Source organism: Xiphias gladius, chromosome 7 (genome assembly GCF_016859285.1).
Source record: "Xiphias gladius isolate SHS-SW01 ecotype Sanya breed wild chromosome 7, ASM1685928v1, whole genome shotgun sequence".
Lineage (NCBI taxonomy): Eukaryota > Metazoa > Chordata > Actinopteri > Istiophoriformes > Xiphiidae > Xiphias > Xiphias gladius.
In genome coordinates, this window is record NC_053406.1 from 23997468 (window position 1) to 24021343 (window position 23876).

The 23876-nt window shown below is 41.3% G+C and overlaps 1 protein-coding gene across 2 annotated transcripts in view; it reads left to right on the top strand.

The window, feature by feature from the left end:
- The window catches only part of nectin1b (nectin cell adhesion molecule 1b), a 139106-nt gene that overhangs the window by 89158 nt on the left and 26072 nt on the right, over window positions 1–23876 (top strand). For both annotated transcript variants that reach the window (XM_040130238.1, XM_040130237.1), the window contains exon 6: window positions 20811–20958. In XM_040130238.1, coding sequence (XP_039986172.1) covers window positions 20811–20958 — 148 coding nt within the window. The remainder of the gene's footprint in view (window positions 1–20810; window positions 20959–23876) is intronic.

Here is a 23876-nt window from a genome sequence, read left to right on the forward strand (position 1 = left end):
GACATGAAAGAGCCACAGAGAAAGACGAGGGGCTCTGCTTCATAACGATATCACCAGTTTATATGTCAGGAGGATGTCAGGTGACCCCACTGGACGGTGCCTCGGCTTTGACAGAATTAGTATGACGTCCATATTCTCTCATGATTATTGAAGAGAAACAGCTCAGATTATTTGGCATTTTCCAGTAAATGAAAATAAAGGACTAGGACTGTGTGGAAGCACCGCAATAAAAAAAAATGACTTGAACTCTTCTTACAATTGGCTTTTTATTAAAACAAAAACAAAAAAAACAGCCCAATAATCTGTTTGATTGCAGCTGTTTAATCAGCTCGACAATGAGGTTTTTAAATAAGTTCGTCCCATGTTGAAAATTGAGCAGTCTTTTACCATGCAGCAAACCAAACGTTGATAGATAGAGTGTCAGCAGTCTGGAATAAAAAGAAAAAACAGAGGACAGGAGTCGATTTGGGTTTGCCCATTTTGCCTGACATTCCAGCTGATCCATGAGGGGGGCTGTGGTAAGCTGTAGTGAACACATTTACTTCTTGTTTGCAAGAGTGCAGAGTAACTGGGGAAGGAGTAGTTTGTAAGTCTTAATTTGCTGGCATTGTCAGTCAATGTGTGTGTACTCCAGGCTGGAACTGCCCAGACAGAGGATAAACAAAGTGTAGGCTCTGTTTAGAAGGCCATGGATGGAGGGGAACCAGAAACAAAGCACAGATCCGGGTGAAATTCTGACTGTGTGCATTTTCTGTGGTGGAGCGCTTTGGGAACAATGCATGTTTGTTTTGGGTAAAGAAAAAAAATATGATTATTTTGACAAGCCTCTAGGTTAGTGATCCCCTAAACAATTTCACTGAATACCGGACTGATGTCAAAGTCTGTTTCTCAGCGTTTCTCTGCATTTGCAACCTTTTTTGCGGGACCCAGCAGAGCTAATGATGACTATTCAGACACCCATATAGAATTGTTTACCCCTAAAACTTGCAAATGCCCACAGCAACAAAAAACACTTTTCTTTTTTAAAATCTGGATCCAAACACAGAGAAGGAACACTTTGAATTACTCTCTTCTTATTTAAACAATCTGCCTTTTCAGTTTTCTCTGAACACCTGTTTTTGTTGTAACTTCATGCACAATGTCATCTTGACAGCAGTTCATTGTCATTTTTCAGATTTGTCAGTGTATGAGTAGTTACATAAAGGCTGTCATTTTTAAATGTGCCTTTAAAGAGATGTTTCAGTATCATGTTTCCCTTGGAAAGCTAATGACAAACACTCCAAGTAGCACTTTACAGAATATATTGCAAACAGCTTTTATGCTCTGGGAATTAATCATCTTTCTCACACCGAGATACTGATCCTTCACTCTACATTTTTTTGTCTTAGACATTTTTTTGGATCCACCACATGTTTGTATCTCTTTCTCAAGTTTTATTTTTTTTGAAATTGCATTTTAGTTTTCTGCCTGGTGGTTTTCGTATTGTACCATAATTATCCAGGTCCCCCATAAAGACAGCAGAGTGTGTCTCCGGTGCCCTCTGGACTAGTTAGGCTGACATTCATGTATAGCTCAGGCTCAGCCCTACAAATATTTCGGTGTGGATTTCAATTGTCTCTGAGTGGAAGCTGAAGAAATAACCTGGTGCTCCCACCCCCCTGCACAGCCGGGTCCAACATGGCTCCCACACAGTGTCTGCTGAGGTCTCCGGTGGAACAGTTTTGTCAGCTGTGTGGTGTAGGAGTGGGTAATGACATGCTTACTACAGATGTCTCTAATGAGTCATGACAGGCAAACATTGGACCCCAGCCGTGGTTATTAATTTCGCTGGACAAAGCCAGATTTGAATTGTGGTACTCCAGACGACAGGGTGAATTGAGTTTGGAAAATAATAGTAGAAGGGTTGTAACTGCAATAATATTTTATATTTTATACTGTAACACATAAGAGTATCCCCACAAACCCCTGTGAGTTTGACCTCACAATCAGACAGCGTTTCTTGACAAAATTAAGTTTTTCGAAAATATTTGGATTTTTGCCAAATCTACAGGGTACCTCTTTCTTCCTTTCAGAACCTGTCCCAGACAGACAAACTATATGCAATTAAGGACATTACTGAAACATGATCAGACTTAGCTTTCCTCTTGAAACCTTCCACTTGTCAAATGCCGTAAATGTCAATGTCAATGTCATAAATTCCCTTGCAGTAAATTCAAACTGCTACAATTTTTTTTTTTTTAAAGTTAGGATATGAGTTAGTTTTGCTTTGAGAAGTTAAGAATCCTATTAAACCTGCAATAACTGACATTTTGGCCACTCAGGGGGAGCAGGAACAAGCACAACACTGACGGTGATAAGGCAAACCTGTTAGCAAAAAGTCATTTATACATTCAGCAGTTATTGTACGAAGCAATATTATCATTTATTTGGAGTCATGTTTCTGGTCACCTGGGTGAATGTCAGTCATATAATCCCTCTCCTTCAAGCTCTGCTTTTGGTCTCCACTAACTCATTAACTTTGTCTGCCTGCTGTTTGGTGCCGTTCAGGTTGTCGACGGTTGGTTTCGAGAGCTTCTTGAAGCTGGAAACAGCTGCCTGCTGCAGCCTAAAGCGACACTATGGCAGCAGTGTGACCGAACCAAAAACAATAATGTTGCGGACCATAAAACCAGGACAGTGAGCTGAAAGGGGCTGAGACGCTCCACAGAGCAGAGGGGAATTGCAGAGTCTGGTGATAATTCCCTGTAGGTTCATCACAACAGGCAACCCCTTTCACCTACAGGTAGTCCTGGTGATCCACTGGTAATATAAAAATATTGATTATAGCTGCTTTGATGGTAGGAAAAGATTGGGTTGAGTGAAGGTCCTTGACAAGACGTGAACTTGAAGCTTCCACATGAATGTCTGACGTGCTACAAGATCCGTCCACACTGAATAAATGGGACGTAAGTCATGACCAGCTGACTCATTCCATATGAATGTAATTCCTTGCGTACGGGGCTGAAACTCACACTCAAGCAACAAAGCCAAGGTGAAGTGCTTTAGGATGCGGTTTCTCAATGCTGATGCCATTCATTTCTATTCAAAGTTTGGATGACAGATGTTAATTTTATTTCATTCTGCGTGTCTAGGTTGTAAATTTGGGAATCCTCACTCTATTAAAGTAATGTTAAGCCTTGAAAAGAAATATGCCTTTAGGCATGGTTGCATGATTAACAGTGGTCTCTGCCAATCACAGCCAACTGTTTGCTTGTCTGCCCTCAGCTCCACTTAGGCTTTGTCTACTTTGAACAAATTTGGATTTTACACTTGCTGTAGCTAAGGTATCAGTGAAAGGGAAAATTGAACTATCAAAACATTTCTTCATAGATCTGTGGCTGAAAGTCGGAGGGAACTACTTGATGGACCAAGAGGAGGAAGAATAGTGGCCACCGGTGCCCTTCTCTTTGAGCCTGGGAAAGGTTCACCTTTGAGACTTGTGAGATAGAGAGTCCGTCCAATGCCTTTGAGAGACTCTGCAGAAATGATTAGGTTCATGTGCCACTCAATTATCTGTTCCCTTAAAGCATTCTCTTTGACGAGGCAATTATACAGGATGGATGTGAATGAGAATGTGTGAGGCAGTGAGACGGGGCTGGCCACTGGTGGAGCTTTAAATTTTGCCTGCTTAATGGAGCAGGCATGTCTTGGCAATGTTTTGAATTTTCATTTAGTAGAAAAGAGTCATATTCTTTATGGAAAAAATAAAGCAAAAAATGAGGGGAAAGCATGCAAAGAGAATGACGCTTCCGTTTTCCATCTGTTCAATTAAATTGCCATTAAAAGTGCTCCTGATTCTTTTCTAAACTTTCTGTGTTTTTTTGCCACTTTCTTCTAATTTGATGCCACTCACCAAAAACAAGTCGGACACTGCTGTTTCTCTGGTAAAACTATCATGATGGTTTTGTTATGGCCTGGCTCCTGGGTCTTTATGGAGCGGTTTAACTGTACGCTGCCTGCCTCACCAGATCAGGTTACCACTGTTCCCCCACTGAATCTCCCTCAGGCCCAGCTGCCTGGCAATGCATTCATGATTAAATGTGAGACACGAGCCATCCTGCCAAGAGAAAGCTGGAGGAGGGGCTGCTGGCTTAGGACAACCACAGTTTGGAATTTCTTAGCTGTTTGTCATACACACAGAGAAAAATGAAAGCAGATGTAGGGGCAGAGGGAGAGGGGAGAGGAAGGGAGAGAGGCAATCATCAAAGACAAGTGGTCTCTCAGGCAATAGATACTGTAGGAATAAATCTAAAGCAATATTTATAAAGCAATATATGCCCCACGCAGAACAACCAGCCAAGTGAGGTTTTAATTATACAAACATTTCTCAGGAGGAGCAAAAATTCTTATTGGCTGGCCTGACCACAGTGGGCGGGGCCAAAGAACCACAGTTTTTTCTGGCTGAGTTCATTAAAGCTCCACAAATATTATAATTATAAGGGAAGAGGAGGAACTAATATTCTTTATATTGGCAATGAATGAAGTGACTAATGTCAAAAGGATTGCTTGAACTGATGAAACCATGGAGACTTATTTTTCGGTATTGCAATATCAGCTCTACGACACTTTTTAGCCTCTTTTATCTCAGTGTTTTTATTTACAGCCTTCAAATCCGCCCTCTAGTTCTTTGCATTCAATTTAACAACACGGCAGCAAAGTTAGTGACCAGTGGGGTGAAAAAAAAAGTCAAACATTTAGCAGCTAAAAAGTTAAAAGGACACCTGTAAAGATGCAAAAAACAGACGACTGTTTTTTTTTTTTCTTTCTCAGAAGTTGGTGCAGACCAAAACAGAGCTAAAGGAAGTGGGGAAATGGGACTTACATTCATCAGCTGGCCAGAAACACAACTCATTCACTGACTCTAACTACGACTAATTTGGAGTTCCTACACCCTCTAGCAGCCAAGAAAATACTTGATTCATTTTTATGCGATATGTAAGTGACATTCAAAATCAGGAGCAGCTCTCGTTAGTTGCTAACTGATGAAAATAGATACTCCAGGCGCCGTTTCAAACTACATAGGCCTACATTAGCTTTTCAAGGTGAACTGGTCCCTAACATCATTAATACCAAGGTCTTCAATGATATGAAGAAAGGGGGGAAAAAAACAGCAGCTAACTAGCTTAAGCTACCTGTAGGAGGCTGGAGGTGGAGTGGAGGGTCGTTACAGAAAATTGGTCTCACCTGGTCCGACTCCCACTACACTATTTAAGAAACATGGTCAGCCAGTCTGCCTTTCTCCCTTAGCTTTCACATTTTATGTTTGTTTGTCTGCAGCAACGACCACAAACGCAGTGATGCAGCGTTCACAACTTAAAACTATGTTCACTGCCTGCTCCCTTAGCTATGTCTAGCTCTCTTCACACTATTTTTCTTTACTTTTGAGGCAACTATTGCATGGTAAATTCTTTCACGATTTGTCCCAATTAACAAAAATCAGTTACAGCTGTGTTGGCTCATTCACTGTGTGTGTGAGTATGCAGAGATAGAAAGCATTTCATTGGATAAGCAGTATGAATTAAAATGTAAATGGGACGCACAAGGTTGGTCACTTTTGCAGAAAAAAACCAACCCAATACTATTAAATAACGATAATAATAATGATGATTCTATTATCATATATTAATTTTATTTTTTCTGCACCACAAAGAGAGATTAGTGTGATATCCAGCTATCTTTCTGGGAAGATCAGATCAAAACTTGTTGAGCACCGACCAATCAGATCACTGGAAAAACTGAAACTTCATTCCTACAGGATCCTGACATAGACAAAAGGGGCTTACAATAAAGTGAGAAATACTGAAGAGCAATAGCTGTTTTTATAGATCAGTCAGAAATCATTTTGCTCTTCCAGGCTGATTATGTGTCCACTCTGGTTTTAAAACAGGGCTTCTAACAAACGGAAGGAGAGTTTATCAGTAAATAACTACATAATGACAATTATAGGCTGCATTTTAGATACTTTCATTCCCGACAGGAATCCCGACGTTGTCGATGCTTTTACACTCTCATACAATCACTGCAGCTGAGAATAACATGGGGAGACTTTGTGATGATGATATGGAAGTAGAAACTAAACCCTCTCAAGCCTTTTATTGGAAAAATAGTCTGTAGACTGTTAAACATTTTCCATGATTATAGATGCAACATGTCTGTCTGACAGACCTAATCAGACATTGACTATTTTTCCCCATCTCCTCTCGGCTTTGGCAGCACAAACAATCTGACCTTAACTGCAACTTTATTCTTTCTAGTTTGTTCATCATAAGAGTCAACAGAGCCAGTTGATAACCAGCTGTGTGACACTGGCTATCCAGGATGGCCAATGTTAGGCTCACTGTGGCCCAATAACCCCGAGAGAGCCAGACTAAGCTGAACTTACTTCATGGTACAGGTCCCCAGCTGTCCCTATGTGTTTGTTAGACTAAAAGCAAGCAAATAACAAGATTCAGATGAGATCAACACAGTAGTTGTGCAGTTGGACACTGCGGCAGCCCTCCGTTGCAGGAGTGGAAGGTGATCGGGGAGGAATTTTGGCTCACTTGGTCTGACTGCCTGCTGCTCCATTTAAATGTCAGTCAGCCTCTGTTTTCCCTCCCCGAGCTTTTACTGTTTGTTTGGTTGCATTTGGTCTCTGTTTCTCCTCCAAGAACTGCAAATACATTCAGTGGGCTCTTAATGATTTCAAATTCCTTTTACATGATTCTCTCTTATTCTCTGTTAAATAGCAAACTGAAAATATGGCTTTCAGAACCTCAAACACAAAGGCCTTGAGTAAAGATTTTACCTTCCTTTCTGCTAATAATGTTCTCAAATCGGTTGCGGCTGTGTTGGATCCTTCACTGTGAGTGAATTTGAAGAGATACATACTTGATATGTGCCTTTTGTTTCCCATCTGAATATGAGGTGGGAAACCCTTTGAGGGGAAGCCAACTTTCAGTTTTGTTTTTCTAAAATGGGACAATGTATGAATCCGACGGCTGTCGTTACAGCGTTGTCTTTTTTAATGTCTTTTGTGATTTTGTTAAGTTTTGAGAACATGATTCCATTTCGGAGCACGAATTGTGCCATTTTGCATTTGTTTTTTTGTAACCTGTTCTCCGAACATACTCATGTTTCTATGAATACATCAGAAGAGTGAGAGAAAAACTGTAATTAAACTGTATAAATGTGTTTTTGTTCATAAGAATATCTGTTGAGGCATGTTTTTTGACCTGAAAAATGGTCTTCAAAATTCTGATGTCACTGTTGTCACGACTCAGTGGAAGAGAGAGACTGAGTAGAGAGAGAATTGTTAGAGAGAGAACAAGCAGTGGTGTCTGATTGAGGTGTTTGATCCAGGTCATGCTGTGGTCTAATCATTGTAGCTGTGGCTAGCCACTGTTGGTGGGTTATTTTATAAAGGAGAGATGGTTGTGCAGGCCTTCTCTCCAGGACCTAATTCAATTGAAGAATAAATGAGTTCTGTTGGTAATTTGGAGATAACCTGTGAAGTGACCGAGCTTAAAGGAAGATAAGAAACGACACAGAAAATGAAGACAAGAAAACGAGACAATTTTTCACCCTGCCTTTGCTAAATTAAACTTTTCCCTGTCCTCCTCAAACTTTAATTAAAACACACACTTGCATGCACATTGTGCACACAGGTTCTCGTGGTCGTGCGCATGTGGTCCTACGTCCACCAGATAATCCAGATGGAGCAATCGACTTGTTTGAAGGAGAACAGTAGACAGTGAGCAGAGAGCCTAACTGGAATACACACAACTGTAGCTTCTCTATCCGTCCCTCTTTTGTTAAGATTAATCAGCCAGGTACGCTCTGAAAGTCAATGATCCCTTGAGTTGTAAAACACAGGGGTGCGGTGGGGATTTTTAAAGGGTCAGTTCACCCTAGGCACAAAAAACATGTTTCCTCGTTTACTTCTACTTGTACCTTTCCAAGAAGATAGTGTTGATTTTATTTGTGCAGGTTTTGATGTGTCCTGTCGAGATTACTTACTGTTGCAAACACAATACAGTGGAGGTGGGATGGACGTTTTGGACAGGATTTTACCCCCAAAAAATGTTTTATAATCCCATGAAAGCAGTCCACGGTGATGTCAGTCGAGTAACCAGATCATTGTCTCTGGAGAGAGAGGTTGCTGCTGAGATTTTTAAATGTAATTTTTTGTTTGTTGAAGCAAAAAAAAAAAAAATTTCATTTGCCTCCATTGTTTGGGACCGGCAGCAGAAGTATGTCTAACTGCAGGGCTAGATACCCCTAGGGGTACGTGGGGGAGTGAAGGCGAGAGTTTTTTCAGACTTATCAATATGTGAATTTTAGAGACAGTACAACTGCTTGTTAAGTCGAAGAAAAACGAATCGACACAAATTCACCCCAGGCCAAGACAGACCCATCCTTGTAAGATGAAAATGTGTCAACTTCTGCACTTATTCATACAATGCAAGTTAACTGCAGTTGGTACATTGCAGACATTGCAAAACACTACAGTGGTAAAATCTGCACACAAAAAAATACCTAATACCTATATATATGAGATGAGAATTTACAATATACAACTCCACCTTGAGAAAAATATGTCATTGCAGCGTAGTTGAGCTAAACCCTGACAGCAAAGGAACTCATTCCAAATGTCCTTACCACGGACTTGATTAGCCAATAACACAAAAAAGCTCCCAGATGTAGCTGTGACACAGCAGATCAGCCATTCACAACAAACACAAGATCAACAATCCAAACAAAGTATTGCCAATGCTACACACTCACACATAATAGACGTTAATGTAACAGAAGCCATTCAGCCATGACTCCATTTTGCCTCTTTTAGACTGTTTGTGCGTCCCAGTGTAATTTTGATGGTTTTGAAATTGCTTGTGGTTAGTGCAATATTTTGAGAGGCATTGTTGCTTCTCCGCACTGCTTTTACCGGGTCAATATGAGATTTGGTCCTGTTAAACCTGGAGAAAAGGTAATGAAGGGGGAAATTACAATTGAGAAAATGAACACCAACACAAGTCTTGTCAAACAAGACTATTTATAGAGCCATAACTTTCCCAAAAGCAAATTTGAAACTTCACATTTACTAAACCAAATATTCATCTAGACTGAATAGATCATCTGTGCATCTGGGTTTTTGAAACAAGTTGCCCACTGGGGTCCTCGGTTCCAATCCTTCTTGAAATTACACTGTTGCAGCTCCACTGAAACTGAACAAAGGAACATTTAGTTGTAAATGGTGCTGCAAACCTCCACATGGTAGCACTTTGTGGATGGGACCATTTAGCGACCTGTCTCCGGAGCAGTACCCTCGATTCCCACACGATTACCATTCAAAGAACCACTGTGTTTATCATCTTCTCTCACAGTGTAGTGTGATGGTTGGTGGCAACACTCTGATCTGTAATTAATGCAGCGCCGAGGCATAACAAGTTGTGAGACATGCAAGAGCCAAGACATTACAAACCAGCACACAAAGTAGGGCTTTTCAGTCTGTGTAAGCTTTGAGTTCAGCCTTTGTCTTCAGCCTCTGAGGTGTTTCATTGCATATAATTCAATAATTCATGCATTCTCAAATAAGACTAACCATTGTTTTCACTTTTCACTCACTGACAATGTTGTGATTTGAAATGCGACATGAATTTCTAACCCAGACAGCCACAATACATACAGCAAAAACAAAACTTTGCTAGTTCAAGTGGCACCATTTTTAATCTGCACAAGGAGGAGGGAGAAAAACACTCTTTTTCCTTGACATGAAATATGAAGCTGTGATATGAGGGATCATAATATGTCTAAATCTTCATTCAATCTTGATGGACTTAACTGAACTGTGTAACTGCTGTCAAGGTAGGGTTAAGGTTAGATGTGTTTGCTTTGGATTCTGAGAGGAACTTTGTGTGTTTTTCCTGGGTTCTTGGAGAATAATAAAGTGTGTTTTTACTGGGTCGTATTGATATCTTTTCTTTTTTTTCTTCTTCTTTTTTTTCTTTTTTTTTTTTTTTTTTTTTAGCCACAACTGAGTGGTTTCCAAAAGCAACAAACTGAGCCCAAAAAAGGCAAATGTGTAAATGTTTAAAACTAGTGTCTTTTCAGTATCCAGTGTGTGCATGTGCATATTTTTGAAAGTTAACTGCATTCATATCAAAACGACGACAAATCCGTCCTCTATAATGCACACAAATTTCTCCCCAGTCAGAGCTAATTGCAACAATGATGTAGAAGAAATTGCGTTTTTTTCTTTGCCTGCACTGATTTTTGTTTCCAAAGACTTTTTTGCGAAACTTTAATTTCTTTTGAGGTCCCCCCCCCCCTTTCTCCCCGTGCTCCTTCCCCTCACAGATTTCCCACCACAGATAGTTTTCAGTGACCACAGCAGAGTCTTGAGATTCCCCGGCAGTATTTAGCGGTGGAAGTAAGTAGCTTCAGCGGCTCGATGAAATGCCTTTGAAACTCTGGTGTCTGTCTAAGCGGTGTGTGCTTGGAGCGGAGCTACACTAGGCTGGGGTGAGGGGGTGATGGTATGCGTGCAGAATCACAATAGTCACCCCTGTTATGTGATCTGCAGCGGATCTGAGTTAAGGCTGCTTCTGTGAGTGAGGGGAGAGATTTTTTTCTCTTGTCTGTCGTAAAGAGGACATACCTCCTTCCTTTAACTTAAAGCCCTGAGCCAGACATCAGAGGGCAGGTCAGGTTAGCCCACTGCCCTTAAAAAAAAAAAAAAAAAAAATCAGTCAATCAATGGAAAATATGCATGTAGACTGGCAAAACAGTGCATAATTCTGAAGTAAAAATATTCTGAAATCCCCAACTTCGTGGATTCTTCTTTCTTTTAAATTCCATCTCAATTTTAATCTGAATATAAGGAGACTTAAATCCTCGAGAGATTGCTCAGTGATTCTTTTGGCTGACCTTCATTGCAGAAGTCTCAAATAGTTCTCCTCCTCATTGACTATAAAAGCCATAAAATTACGGTTGTGGTGATGGGAATTATGCACTGTTATGCCAGTGGTGACGGGTCACCACAACCGATGGTCTTTCTTTGCTTCATCAGCACAGTTTTTAATGACTGTAACCAACTCTGCTCAAGTATTATAAAACTGTCAGATGCACTTGTGTTCCCTTTCTCACATCAGAGTACAGATTTCAGCTTCATGTGTGGATTTATCTTCTGAGACAGTAACAGACTGGCGACACAAATGTGTTTTCTGAGCAGTGGAGGTGGGGATTGTTGAGATCCAGCGAATCCCCTGTGTGAATTTTACGGGGTTTATTTCCACTTGAAAAATTCAGTATGCACCCATACTGTGTTATTCTCTTTAGCTTCCTCCTCAGTGAGAGCAATGAATCCAGGATGAAAGCATTTCATCCATCCATCGATTTCTCCCTCCACCATGAGTGCCACATCATGTTTTCACTGAAGTGTTTGCCTGAAATCTCAAGCACTGTGGAAACAGCCAATTGTGGAGTCCTTATGACAACCTGGCTTTCCATAAACCACAATGAACTGCACATTAGTGCCAGTCTGTGTAATCTGCTTTCCAGTCAAGCAGCAGGGAGGCTATGCCTACCAGTGTAATTGTTCTGGCTCACTTACAGCCGTTATATTTACTGCATATTGATTGTTTTTTCATGAGATCAATATGGATAGAAGGTCTCAAAGCTTAAGTTTTCTTTGAAAATCACCAGAAAATCAACAGCTGAGAAGTCACATTTCCTTGGACTTGTAGTCCGATCAATATACAATATGTGAGCATGAACCTGTCTCCCCTGCATGTGATGTCATCTAACAGCCTCAGACTAATTCAGCAACAGTGAAGAACATGTAGATTTTGCTGGCAGAGAGCATGCATTTAGATTTTCCTGTAACTCACACAGAGTTAAATTGTATGCTGTGTTAGTACTTATGATTCGGCGAATATTTGTTTTATTCTCAGAATATCGGCCAGAGTCCTCTGATTCATCTTTTCTTTTAGTTTAGAAAGTCGAGAACTGGACCTACATTGGGGCTGTAAAAGTTATCTGTCTTGTATCAGGCCACCACAGAACCAAAATCTGTCGGGAAGTTATAATGGATCATTTTATTCAGGTGCTAGTTGTGAAATTTATGGAGTTATTGTCATTGCTAAAGCAAAGAAAGCAATCTCCCAGCAAACAGAGGCTTAGATATGAAATGCTCTGATATTTGTCTTATCTACTCCGTTTATGTACTCACTTTATCTGTTTCTATTTCCACCAAGCAGTCTGTAGATTTGTTTCCACATTTAGGGTAAAATTACAGAGAAAATGTCTTGACGTTAGCTCTAATCCTGACTTAAAAGTAGAACGACTCTGGATCACCTTTTTTGCGTTGTTAACTGGCCAACCAACCAAATCAAATGTCTCTTACGAGATAGTGATGGTTACTTTACACGATAGTTAGCTACTAAATGGATAACTGGACCCTGCTTATTTGCCTGTTTCTGAGAGTGCATTATGTCCTCTGCATTGAAATACGCTTCTGAACAGATAACAGATAATGTGAAATTCTAAAAATACAAATCGGGTGAAGCGAGGGTTCTTCTAATAAAACATCATTAATATGTTAGATTACAGTTGGCCTATGAATCCTTTTAGGAAAAACGCTGTATTTCAATTCTTGCGCTGCTTCCAGAGCCCTTTATGAGTTTTTGTGAAGGTTCTATTTTTGTTCCTAAATTGGGGATGAGACATCCGTTTGGCTTGGAAAAGACATCATTTCAGAGAACACCAATGGTTCACAGTTCCAAAAGAAACTTGGAAAAGTATCAGCAGACAGGTCTTACCATGTTGGAGGAGATATCTGTTTACTTCTGTCTCTGCTCTAAAGTAGTCACACAAGATGGTTATCTCCGAGATGGTCATCTCCTGAGTCTTTTTCCAAGGAGCTTTGTTTGTTTTGTCTAATCTTCCTGAAAAGTAGGGAGAAGGCATGACATGCCATGCATTAGTCAATCCAAAATGTACCAGTGGATTTCATTTTGTCACATTTAAAAAAACAAAAAAACAAAAAAACACTTTGGTTTTTGGATCATCATCTTCCCTTTACATACATCTACATTACATAGGACATGCTGTATACAGGACTGCAGATTGAACAGTTCAGAAAAAACAACGGTAATTAACAGGTCGAGAAAATTACAGTCTTACTGACAGCCTAATCCTGTTTTGAATTAAATATATCTTACTGTGATAAAAATCCGTTCCAGTATAGAGTTACTCAGACAGTTTGCTTCTGTTATATATGGAATATAATGGAAGTTCAGCATGAGAGGTCATCGAGGTAACTGTCACCAACTTTTTATTCAGCTTTTGAAAATACACCGATCAGCCATATTATTAAAGCCAGTTACCGGTTTGTTGTGGCTGAATGGTGTGTATATATATAGTAAATACAGTATAAATGTTTGTGTGTGTGTGTTTGTGTGTGTGTGTGTGTGTGTGTGTGTGTGTGTGTATGTATGTATTTATATGTATATGTATGTATGTATTTTTGTATTTTTTATTGGGATCAATTGATAAGTAAATTTAAAAAGCTCTAAAAAGGCAAAGAGAAAAACCAAATAATAACCTATTAAAAGGTGAGGAGAGCAGCTGGTAGATACCCTGAGACAAATACTCAATGGAGGGGAAATACAAAATGAAAATGTCAGACAGGAGAGAGGTGCTCAACAAATGAATATTGAAGAGTGAATTCTTATTCCTGCACTGAAATCCTGAGGTCTGCCGGTGTGTATAAAGGAATCAATGGTAATTTTCCAGAGAGAACACAAACAGTCCAGTCCAGGATTATAAATATATTGTATTTCAGATCTAATACTCAATCCCACAGAGGTTAGCCGAATGCGTATGTGTGTGCAGTGCTTGATGACACACTCGCTTTCCTGCAGGGGCAGGAAAAGGGGCCAGCCTTTTGGATGGGATCTGCAGGCTCACCAGCTCAAGTGTTGCTAAATTGAAAACCTGCTCTCGAACATATCCAGACTGGCTGGGTCCATTACTCCGTCAGCTTTTAACCAGGCAAAGGAAATTACAGCCGTGACCTCATGGTGCTTGGCAGAAAGAGACAAATAATTTCGCTTACACGGAGAATAAGGTGGGAGAGGCAGGACAAGGTGGAGACGAGGGTACAGATTTGTATAAGCACTGCAGTTCCTCCAGTGCGGAGCTGGGAACAGCCATTAAATTAACATTCAACACATAGAGGAGTTCAGCTGGGGCATGAAAGGGCTTGAGAACGCCAGCTAAAGCAGACTGGGAGCTCTATCACTAACACTACATGGCCAGCTCTTTTTATGGAGCCAAAGCTAGTTTACAGATTAGTGATGATTCACAAGCAGAGGAAACCGCGGCAGAGTTTCTGTACACTTCAAATATCCTTGTCATGAAATATAAAAACAGCAGACAATCTACTGTATATAATACCGGTAAATGTTTATTTATTTTTTTTCTAATTAAAGTGCTGGAGTGAACGGGCTAGTGGGCAGCATAGATGGAAAGTTATGTAGCTTTTAAAATAAGCTATTACATTTTGACAGGAGCTACTGGCTTCCTGAAGTTAATAAAGCGCAATTCACTTCATGGAGCGACGTTGCTGTTTATTCCCCCATTAGGAGGCAGTGGTCCACCCATTCCAATCATTCTTTAATTAGAACTGTTGTTATTTAGGCTGTCACGGGAGGCAATACCTCATGACAGCATCAGCATCAGCTTGGAAGCCTGCAATCTCATATTCATTGACAGGGGCTTTGGTGTTGCTTGTCGTCGATTCATCTACCCCGCCGGACTCCGCGGTGCACCAGAAACTTCCAGCTGATGAGTGCGTGGTTGCATGGAGATCTCCGGCTCACGCTGCCAACGCCGAGTGTTGTCTGTTTAAGCGTGGAAACATACTAAGTGGGGGTTTTTTTGGGGTTTTTTGGTTGTTGTTGTTGTTGTTGTTGCTGTTGTTTTTTATCACTATTGAAGGCTCGCGATTATTTCCCCAGATTGCCTTAATGTACCAATGAGTCACGAAATGTTTACACAGGGATGGAGGAGGCTATAAAGTGAAACAGATTGGCTCAGCAGGGATTCATTCAGCCATACAGTGACATCCATCTATTAGTCTAGATTTGGTCCTTAACTGCAAATAGCTCTCTGAAAAAAACAGAAATGTAAAAAGAACAAAACAACCAATATAATCAAACAAACAAACAAACAAACAAAAAAATACTATAGTCATACTATATTATACTCTGGGCTCAGGTGTTTTTCATGGAGGCCCAGCAGGTCCAAAACAGTTAGGTTCATAATGGGCTTGGTTTCATCTTAATAAACACATCCCATGTGTTAACAATTTGTGTTTAATGAAGTGCTGCCCTCTGTGGAGTGATGTAGAACAGCAATCACACACCAATCACAATCCCTCTGCTTCCATCGCCTCCAACCCCCATCTCTGTTTTGACACATCAGGTCTGAGAGGTGGTGGAGAAACAGACCATCGGCGTGAATTTAGGTGAAATAGGACGCAGACCTCTCCAGAGGGTAAACTACTGCAAAAGAAAAAAAGGGGACGACATAAGGAACCCCAGCTCCCAGAGGAGACAGCTCTGGAAACATTGAACTTTAACAAGATTACCAACTCCGGGAGGGATGGGAGAAGGAGACGAAACAGCATGTGCTGCTTGGAGTTGGCAGCATGAAATACAGATTTATGAACTCCATTAAACCACATTTCTTTCTCTTTATTGGGGCCTGCAGCATTTACCCAATGTGGAAAAAGGGTGTAAAAAAATCTCTTCCAGATAAATTAGTAACAGCCTGAGCAATTGCTTCCACATAAGGTAGCTGCACAACTCATGAATAGAGAGATAAAAGCAACTAGACACCTTGACTGTTTCACTGTGCCAGTCGACTGGCAACTTGTGCAAGCTGAGGTAGGAAACCAGCCACTGTGGTCTTGGAACAGGTGGCCGTCTCAGACTGGCATTGGTGGTGGGGAGTTGGCGTGGGTTAGTAGCCAGACTCTCAATCTGTCCACTTGAAAACTCCCCAGTATTGCTGGAAAGTATTATGGCCCCTGTGGAGGAGATAGCAATTACAATTTCTGATGGGAGAGAGGGAGAACGCCAGGAGCCACATCCATTCTTGGAATATGATCAGACTTATGACTAGAACATTTTTACAAAGCACTACTACACAAATGTCCTCGTAATACCATCAGTGTGATGCCTTATAGTTTCAGGCTCTCAATACACTTCCTTTTTTATCATCTCTTTTGTCGGATTGCCATGGGTGACTGTACATTTAAAGACATCATTAAGCTGTGAATTGTCTTCTTATGCCAGTGTTTGATGGACCAAACCAGGCCTCAGCAGGTACATGGCAGCGATCTGCTGAAAAAAACCTGCTTCCATTTAAATCCTGCATTGCTGCATTCTGTGACAGATTGGATTTGGAGTGGGCAAAGCCCGCTCCAGCTGGAGACTGTTCACCCTTTGGCCTCTCCCCTGAACTCTTCCTGCTCCGGTATGTGTGACTAACATATTCTATGGGAGACTGGTAACACTAGAGCCCACATGTTTTAGCTATTGAGCACAGCTGACGCTTGAGATTACACTGTTTTCACACATTTGGATGGTCCGTGTACTGAATTGCTGTGTCACTCTGCATGCAGTTCACATTTACCCAAAAAAGCCCACAAGCAGCAGCGAGAAAAGTAATCAATTTTCAGGCCACAGCCTCAGCTGATCAGTTGCTTTTGCTCCATAAAAATGTTGCCAGATCTTCTCTAAATAGTAACCACCCCCTGTTGGGACCATACATAAAACTCTGTTGGCTTTGCCTGAGGAATGAGAGAGAAATAATCTCATGCAAAGCACTTATTCTCCATGTCCCCTGAATCCCATGAGACCTCTGGGTGACTGCACGTCTGAACTCTGCAGCAAACAGAACGACCTGCTGGGTAGAAGTCGCAGTCAGCCAATGATGCCTTCTTGATAGATTGTCAGTGAAATTTGATTCTCCGTGGGCTACCAGCTGACGTAAATGTAATGTCGCAAAGCCTATAAAAGCTGATGGAGGACTGCACGGGCCTGTGACTCTACTCTATGTTTCGAAGTACTGTGCAACGCAGAATAACAACAATAATTCATATACATCTGGTGCAGCTCAGTGAGCACTGCGGAGTAGATGTGACAAGAATGAAGGTTGCCACCACCTCAGATGGAGCTACAGCCAAGGTCAAGTCTGTCAGCTCAAATGTGCAACAGTTGCGGACTGACAGCACAGAGAGAGCCACCGCATGGATGGGTGCTTTACACTTATTGAAAATCAATAGCAATCTTTCAGTGGCAGCAACAAGACATATTTGAACAACAGCCTTTACTCAGTAGAGTTGGGTCAGATTTTATGCAGGTTTTCCACTGTAAAAAAATCAAAGGTCAAAGGTTTATTTGATTTTAAACTATACAGGTATTCTTTTCGGTTCTTGTGTTTCTTGATTTTGGTAACACTTCAATGAATTGAATGTCATGTTTTTGCCTTAACTGTTGGTCCTATAACAATCTAGACAATGTTCTCTGAGACTTTTTTACCTTGTCTCTGTCCTAAACAGTAGTGTAAAAGGTATGCTGATCCTTTACTTAAATTAAATATTCAAAACAAATTGCAGTGGCCGTTTTCATGAACAGATAATGCATAATCTTTCCTGCAAAAGAGTCCAGCCTCTCCCAACCATTAGCTATACTGTATGTAAAATTGCTACTTGAATCAGGGTAATTCATTATATGAAAGTTGTGGTCTATTGTTTCAACCACTTTATATGTTTTGCACCTTGCTCCTTCTTCCCGCTGACAGCACGGTGTAGGTGTTGGTACTGGCGCTTTTGGTGGCTATGAAAGCAGGAAGCGGAGAACTACTGCGTTCAGTAACTCAGTCCAAATGCCCATCACTGTTGGCAATCCATTGTTCATTCTACAAGGACGTAGCCCTCTTCAAGTAGTAGTACCTGTTGTGTGCAGTGTGCCGGGATTTCCAAACAATTACTTTTGCAGGACTAAGTAGCAGGGCATCAAAGAATACTAGCACGACATAAATTTGAGTCTCCGCTAAAGATTAGATCTACAGTGAATAGGCTGAGCACCACTGAAGGTCAGGCATAAATATTTGTCGTTCACTTGTTTGTTTGTCAGGGTCGCCAGATCACCTAATTTGCCCTCAACTCTTGTGGCATTTGGATGCTTGAACCCTTCTAATTCTACGCTTGTCTTCACATTGTGCAGTAGCTCCTGTCCTTGAGTGCTTCCTTAAAACTGTGGGTTTATTAATGCCATTAACAATCCAACAGAGTTATATGGGTTCAAATGTGATGTTAGAAACTGGAGCTTTTTAAAAAAAAAAAAAAATAGAACTGACCTCCATAGTCGTACCACTATGATTCAAAATTTTCAGCAATCTATGTCCTTGAAAATATATTCCCTGCAGTAACTGAGTCATCAGCCCTCAGTTATTTGTTATACAGTCATACTATACTTGGACTAATTGAGGGTGTGGTGTTGGTTGCACGTACAGTAGAAGGGCTTGGCTTCTGTAGAGCGTAGCTCTTGCTTTTGTGATAAAATGTATCCCAGCTCAGCATTACCGGACGCATTGTGCGAGTAGCGGCGCGTGCTCGCTCATTGTTTTGTTTCACTTTGCAAAATCATTTCACCGAAAAACATTGCAAATGTGGTTAGGATGCTGTAATGTAAAACTCATGCACTGAAAATGAAATCTTCAAATATTGATGATTCTCCAGCTATATAAGAATCAGACAAAGTGCTCAGACTGTGCACCAGATGACTCATGCTACCTTTGTGTGTTAGGAGGTGACAGTCTAAATCCTGTGTGCTCAGTGCCTAAGGCTCCACAACAGGGAAATTGCATTCTGATCCAGTCCACTCCTCTGCGTGTTAGTGTTATACAACAGACTATTGTGTCTGGCGTTTGCATTAGGACCATGAAATTCAGCCTACTGGCTTTCACTATGTAGCGCGATGAGACAACAGTCAGAGCTCTAGCTTATCTGTTGCCATGCTACAGCAAAATCACATTTACATCTAGTCTTCAAAGCTACTCCACAGCCTTTTTATTGAAATGGATCACAAGAAAGAAGTGTGTGTGGCTACAAGGAAACCTATTTATTTTCTTTTGGTTTGTAGATTTGACATGACTTTTAATTACCAGAAGACAGAAAATTAGAGCGGCAGCAACAACCATGGCGTGACAGGACAATCTGATGGACGCGATATGCAATCACTGAGTCTGAGGCAGCTAGTGTTGGGCACAAGGTGGGCCAACGTGCCTGCTATTGTGCGGCCGTATGTGAAGTAGTCCTCTGTGTATCCATCATTATGGGCAGTGAATGAAGCAAGCAGGCAGGGGCTGTTGAAAAGAACCCCCCTGGGAACGAGGCCTTTTTTCTGTCACTACCGGGAGGGAAGGCCAGATGGTAATGGAGACATCATGAGGGCAGGAGATGGGCTTTCCTTTTCAAAGTGGAATATGGTGAGAATTTGCAGTGTCCGATCACAACAGGCTCACAGCCACCGATTGGTCCCTGGCCTGTCCTAAAAAGGAAAGCTTTCTCAAAGAAAACAGATGCCAGTGCTGTTTGCCCACACAAAAAAAAACCTACATCATGCCGCAGTATGTAGCAGTATGTGTGTCTTACAATGTGTTGAGCTTAAACAATTGGTATCAAAGGGTATTTATTTTCCTGTATTTCTACTAGCTTCAGAGGTTCACACACACATTGCATTGGATAGACGCTCTGAAAACTCTCAGACACTTCCAAAACTTAAGTTTAAGAGATGATGGTAGCCCAGTGCAGCTCTTGAAAAAAAGGTTACATCGATAACTTGAATTTTCGTTTTCCACCCCAACCCCGAGCCTTTTTAGTCAATAGCGTGGGCTTTGTCAAGCGGAGGACTGTATTATTGAACACAGTGCAGAGATCATAACATCAACAACCTGAAATGTTTACTGGGTTAGACCTTCGTGTCTACTTGATAAGTCATTTGAGTTGACAGCTGTAGATTTTTTTCATGTTTTGCTCTCAACAGAATTAGGTAAATTGTTGTACTTTGGAAACCAAACACATTCTTTCCCCTGCAATGCTGCAAATATATTTTGCATTTGTTACTGTCTGCTGGCAAGGAGTTTAAAACATAATAGCTTTGTCATGCTCTTAAGAGTGCGCTTGGGTTCAGTGTCAAATCCAAGCCAATTTGGGCTCCTTTTGAACAGTTGACTGAGTACACATTGGAAATGCAGCAGCAGCTGCTGAGTGACCACAACAGTGTGGTATTCATGCAGTGCCAGGGCAGGCAGGGCAGTGGTCTCATCCTGAAATATGTGTCTGAAAATAGTGTTTGGATGTGTTTTATGACAGAAAGCCTCAAGGCTGGAAAATGTAATGTCAAATGGCTTGTAAATATTTTCCTTTTTCAACAGTCTGTTGTTTTTTTCTCGTTTTCGGATGCATGGCTGTTTTCATTATGGTATATTTTTGGCCAGTTGCTGAAGTAAGTCCAGAATTTTCATTTTTTATTGCGAAAGGTTTTCCCGCCACGGACGCGGAAAACCTCACATGCTTGAAGAGGATGTCATTGAGGTGTGACATATGTGAAGTTTCTTTGTCCTCACTGCTGTTGGATTTTTCTAGTTCAAGCCAGAAGCATCAATTAATCAAAGAGTACCTACCCTGACACTGGTATATCTCTTCTTGTCTGCAGAGATGCCACTGCCGCAGGGTCCCCCAGGTGGTGTTATCGGGATCCTTGGAGGTGTCGTTGCCATTGGACTCATCATTGGCGTGGCCGTTACTGTTTTCATGGTCCATCGGCGGCAGCAGAAGACCCGCACTGAGACAGATAATGACCTGTGAGTACCGAGCCTCTGCCAGAGAATATTGCAGGGGGCTGGAAGGGCGGTAAGATTAAGTGTGAACTCTTGTTAGCCCAGGAGAGAGAAACACTTTAAAAAGGACAAAACACTTTTTTGGGGGAGTAAATATGTTCAGAGACAGTGGAACACACTGCAAACATGTCGCAGCCTACTTCTCATTCATTCCAAGAGCCACTAATCTCCTTTTCTTATAGTTTATGAAAAATAATCTAATTGCACCCATACTAAAACAAGATCGATAGCAGATAGAATAGATGATTATCATTGAAACAGCAGCTATTAAATGGCTGCTTTATTGCAACGTGGGCTGTGGTGAGCGCATTTCCCATCAAAATACGATTGTTTTAATCAGGACTGATTGCAAGAGCATGTGCTGCAGTCTCTTCCTGGGAGAGCTTTACCCCTGTTGGACCGTTGCGATATCATCAGGAAGGGAAGGAGATTTTCCAGGAGAATTTTGATTATGCAGCACTTCCAAAGGTCTGGGGCTGTCTCTAAATGTTACTTGGAGGAACAATTGTGTAGTTATGCAAATTCATTTCATTTGAAACTGTAACTTGTGGAACAAAGACTTAATAACTGGGTTTGGAAACATGCACATCTAAAATCCCAAGCAGTTCAGCATGGAACAATGGCGCAAAAATGATTCAAATATTGATCTATTTCTGTCAAATCAGGTAGTAGCTGAGGTGGTAGTTAAGAGTCTGAACCCTGCAAAAGCAATGTCTGTAGGTCATCTCAATTGAAAAATTACTGTTCAGAATGTGTTTTAGAATAAATAAGAGTTCTTGCCCTGCATCAATTAAGCCAGTCAGATTCAGGGGCCCTGTATCTCTCAAACTTTATCTAGTCCTGCCAACCCTCCTCTGGCCAACCGGGTAATTTTGTTCTGCCTTCAAAGCAGGGGCTATGACAGTTTTGAACATTGCCAGCTGCTGCCCGTACACAGAGGGAAAAACAGAAGTTGCAGAGGATGCAGCTGAGAGATCAACAAGCAGCAGAGCTGTGAAAATCTAAAATATCTTTTTGTGCAAATGCAAGAAAAGTCTCTGCCATCTGTTTAGGAAGAATAGCGAGAAATCTATTTTCATTTTAGAGAAGCAAACACGCATTCAAGTTGAATCCTACTAATTGCCTTTGTCTAAAACACCTGGCTGGGACAGATAGCGCAATAGTTGCCAGGGTTTCCTTGATGCTCTCGGTTATACTGGATATACAAGATGCAAACTGCAAACTGCATACCCACGTGAATGATGCTTCTGTGTGCAGGGGTTGGCTATCTTCCTCCCTGGGAAAATGACCAAAACAACTAAGGTTGTACAAATTCTGGCTGAGGTTGCACACGAGCCCTTAATTAACTCACATGATGAGATTATAATGTTTATTTTAGAGCCCCCTCCCCCTTCCAGAAGCTTGTGATGGATTTGATATTCAAAGCAGAGATGCTAACATCAAGCATCGGCGAGATGCTCTGCCAGGTTTATGGCCTCCGCATCTCCTCCTGCGGCAAGTCTCAGCGCTCTGTGGTGGCTGCAGGTCCACCGCTGAGTCCACAGAGATCCAGAAACCTCTCTGCCTTTACCTCTCAGGGATGCTTTTCAAGACAAATGAAGCACAGAGACTCTTACCTCTCCCATTGTTTTCTGTCTCTTTCTCCCTCCCTGCTAATCTATCTTTCTTTCTCACTCTGATGCCAAAGTAACTGCTCTCTGTTTCCCACTCCCCTCCCTCAGCATTGCTGTTGCTGCTGTTGCTGATAGTTGTGTGACACAGGCTCCAGAGAAGCCAGAGTCCCCCACAAGGAAAGTAGAGGCACCTGACCCCAGTCTATCCCCCGCTGAACCCTGTCCTCCTGGATCCTCTGTTCTGTTGCCTGCATGTAATGGTGGCCTGCAAGTGACATACTTGAGCACACCATTGTGAGCACTGAAAGCAGCAAACGTTCATCGACATGATCATTTACTAGACATTCACCCTGGACTTGACGTCTAAAGAACTTGGAATTTAAGGGATTTCTAGTTTTCTTTTGATAGCATTCAACAAAATGAACATGTGAAGAGAAATCCAAACATCTCTATTTGGTGCATGACAAAAAAGGCACATCCATCTCCATCCAATAAAGGCGAAGCAGTTTGATAAACAACTGTGAATGAAAATTAAGCTCGATGAAAACAGTGCCAAGATAAATCAAACATAATTAACAGTCTTAAGATAAAATATCCAGCTCCACTTAGAGTTTATCAGATTTGGGGAGCTTGGACAGAACAGAAAACGTTTTGATGAGATTGAACATACATATCAAATTGTTATTGGGGGGGGGGAATCTGTAAACTTGTTGAGGCTTTGTTTTTCGTAACCATCACATAAGCTGAAACTCAATGATAATGTCTTTGTTAACAGACCACACTGTGCAACCTCTCTCCTCCACCTCTCGCTCTTTCCCTTCCTTTTTTGTGCATGATTGTTGTCAAAAATGCATGACGAGAGTTATAGTCGTGTCAGTGCTGTGTAACTGTTGTTATTGTTTCCTACTTGTAGCTCGGCATGTTATGCTTAATGTAGTGAAATGTGATTCAAAGCTTTAATTGTCTAGATGCACATTTGGTTCCTGTTTTCCTTTTCATCAAACATGTTCAGTGTCTTACGAAGAAACTGTTTACTTTTTTTTTTATGACTGTCTAACTATGTGAATGCAGATAAGTTGCAAGCGAATGTGTGGGCTTTATTTTAATGTAGATACCTACTGCCAGAGATTCATAGTTTTATATGAATGTCTGTTGTCGGGGTAAAGGGGAAGCGTTTAGCCAGAATGTTTAATTCTGCATGTTGATGAGCCGTTAATCAAGCCTGGGCATTTGATAACATGCCTGACTGCACCGCCAGTCACGCCTCTG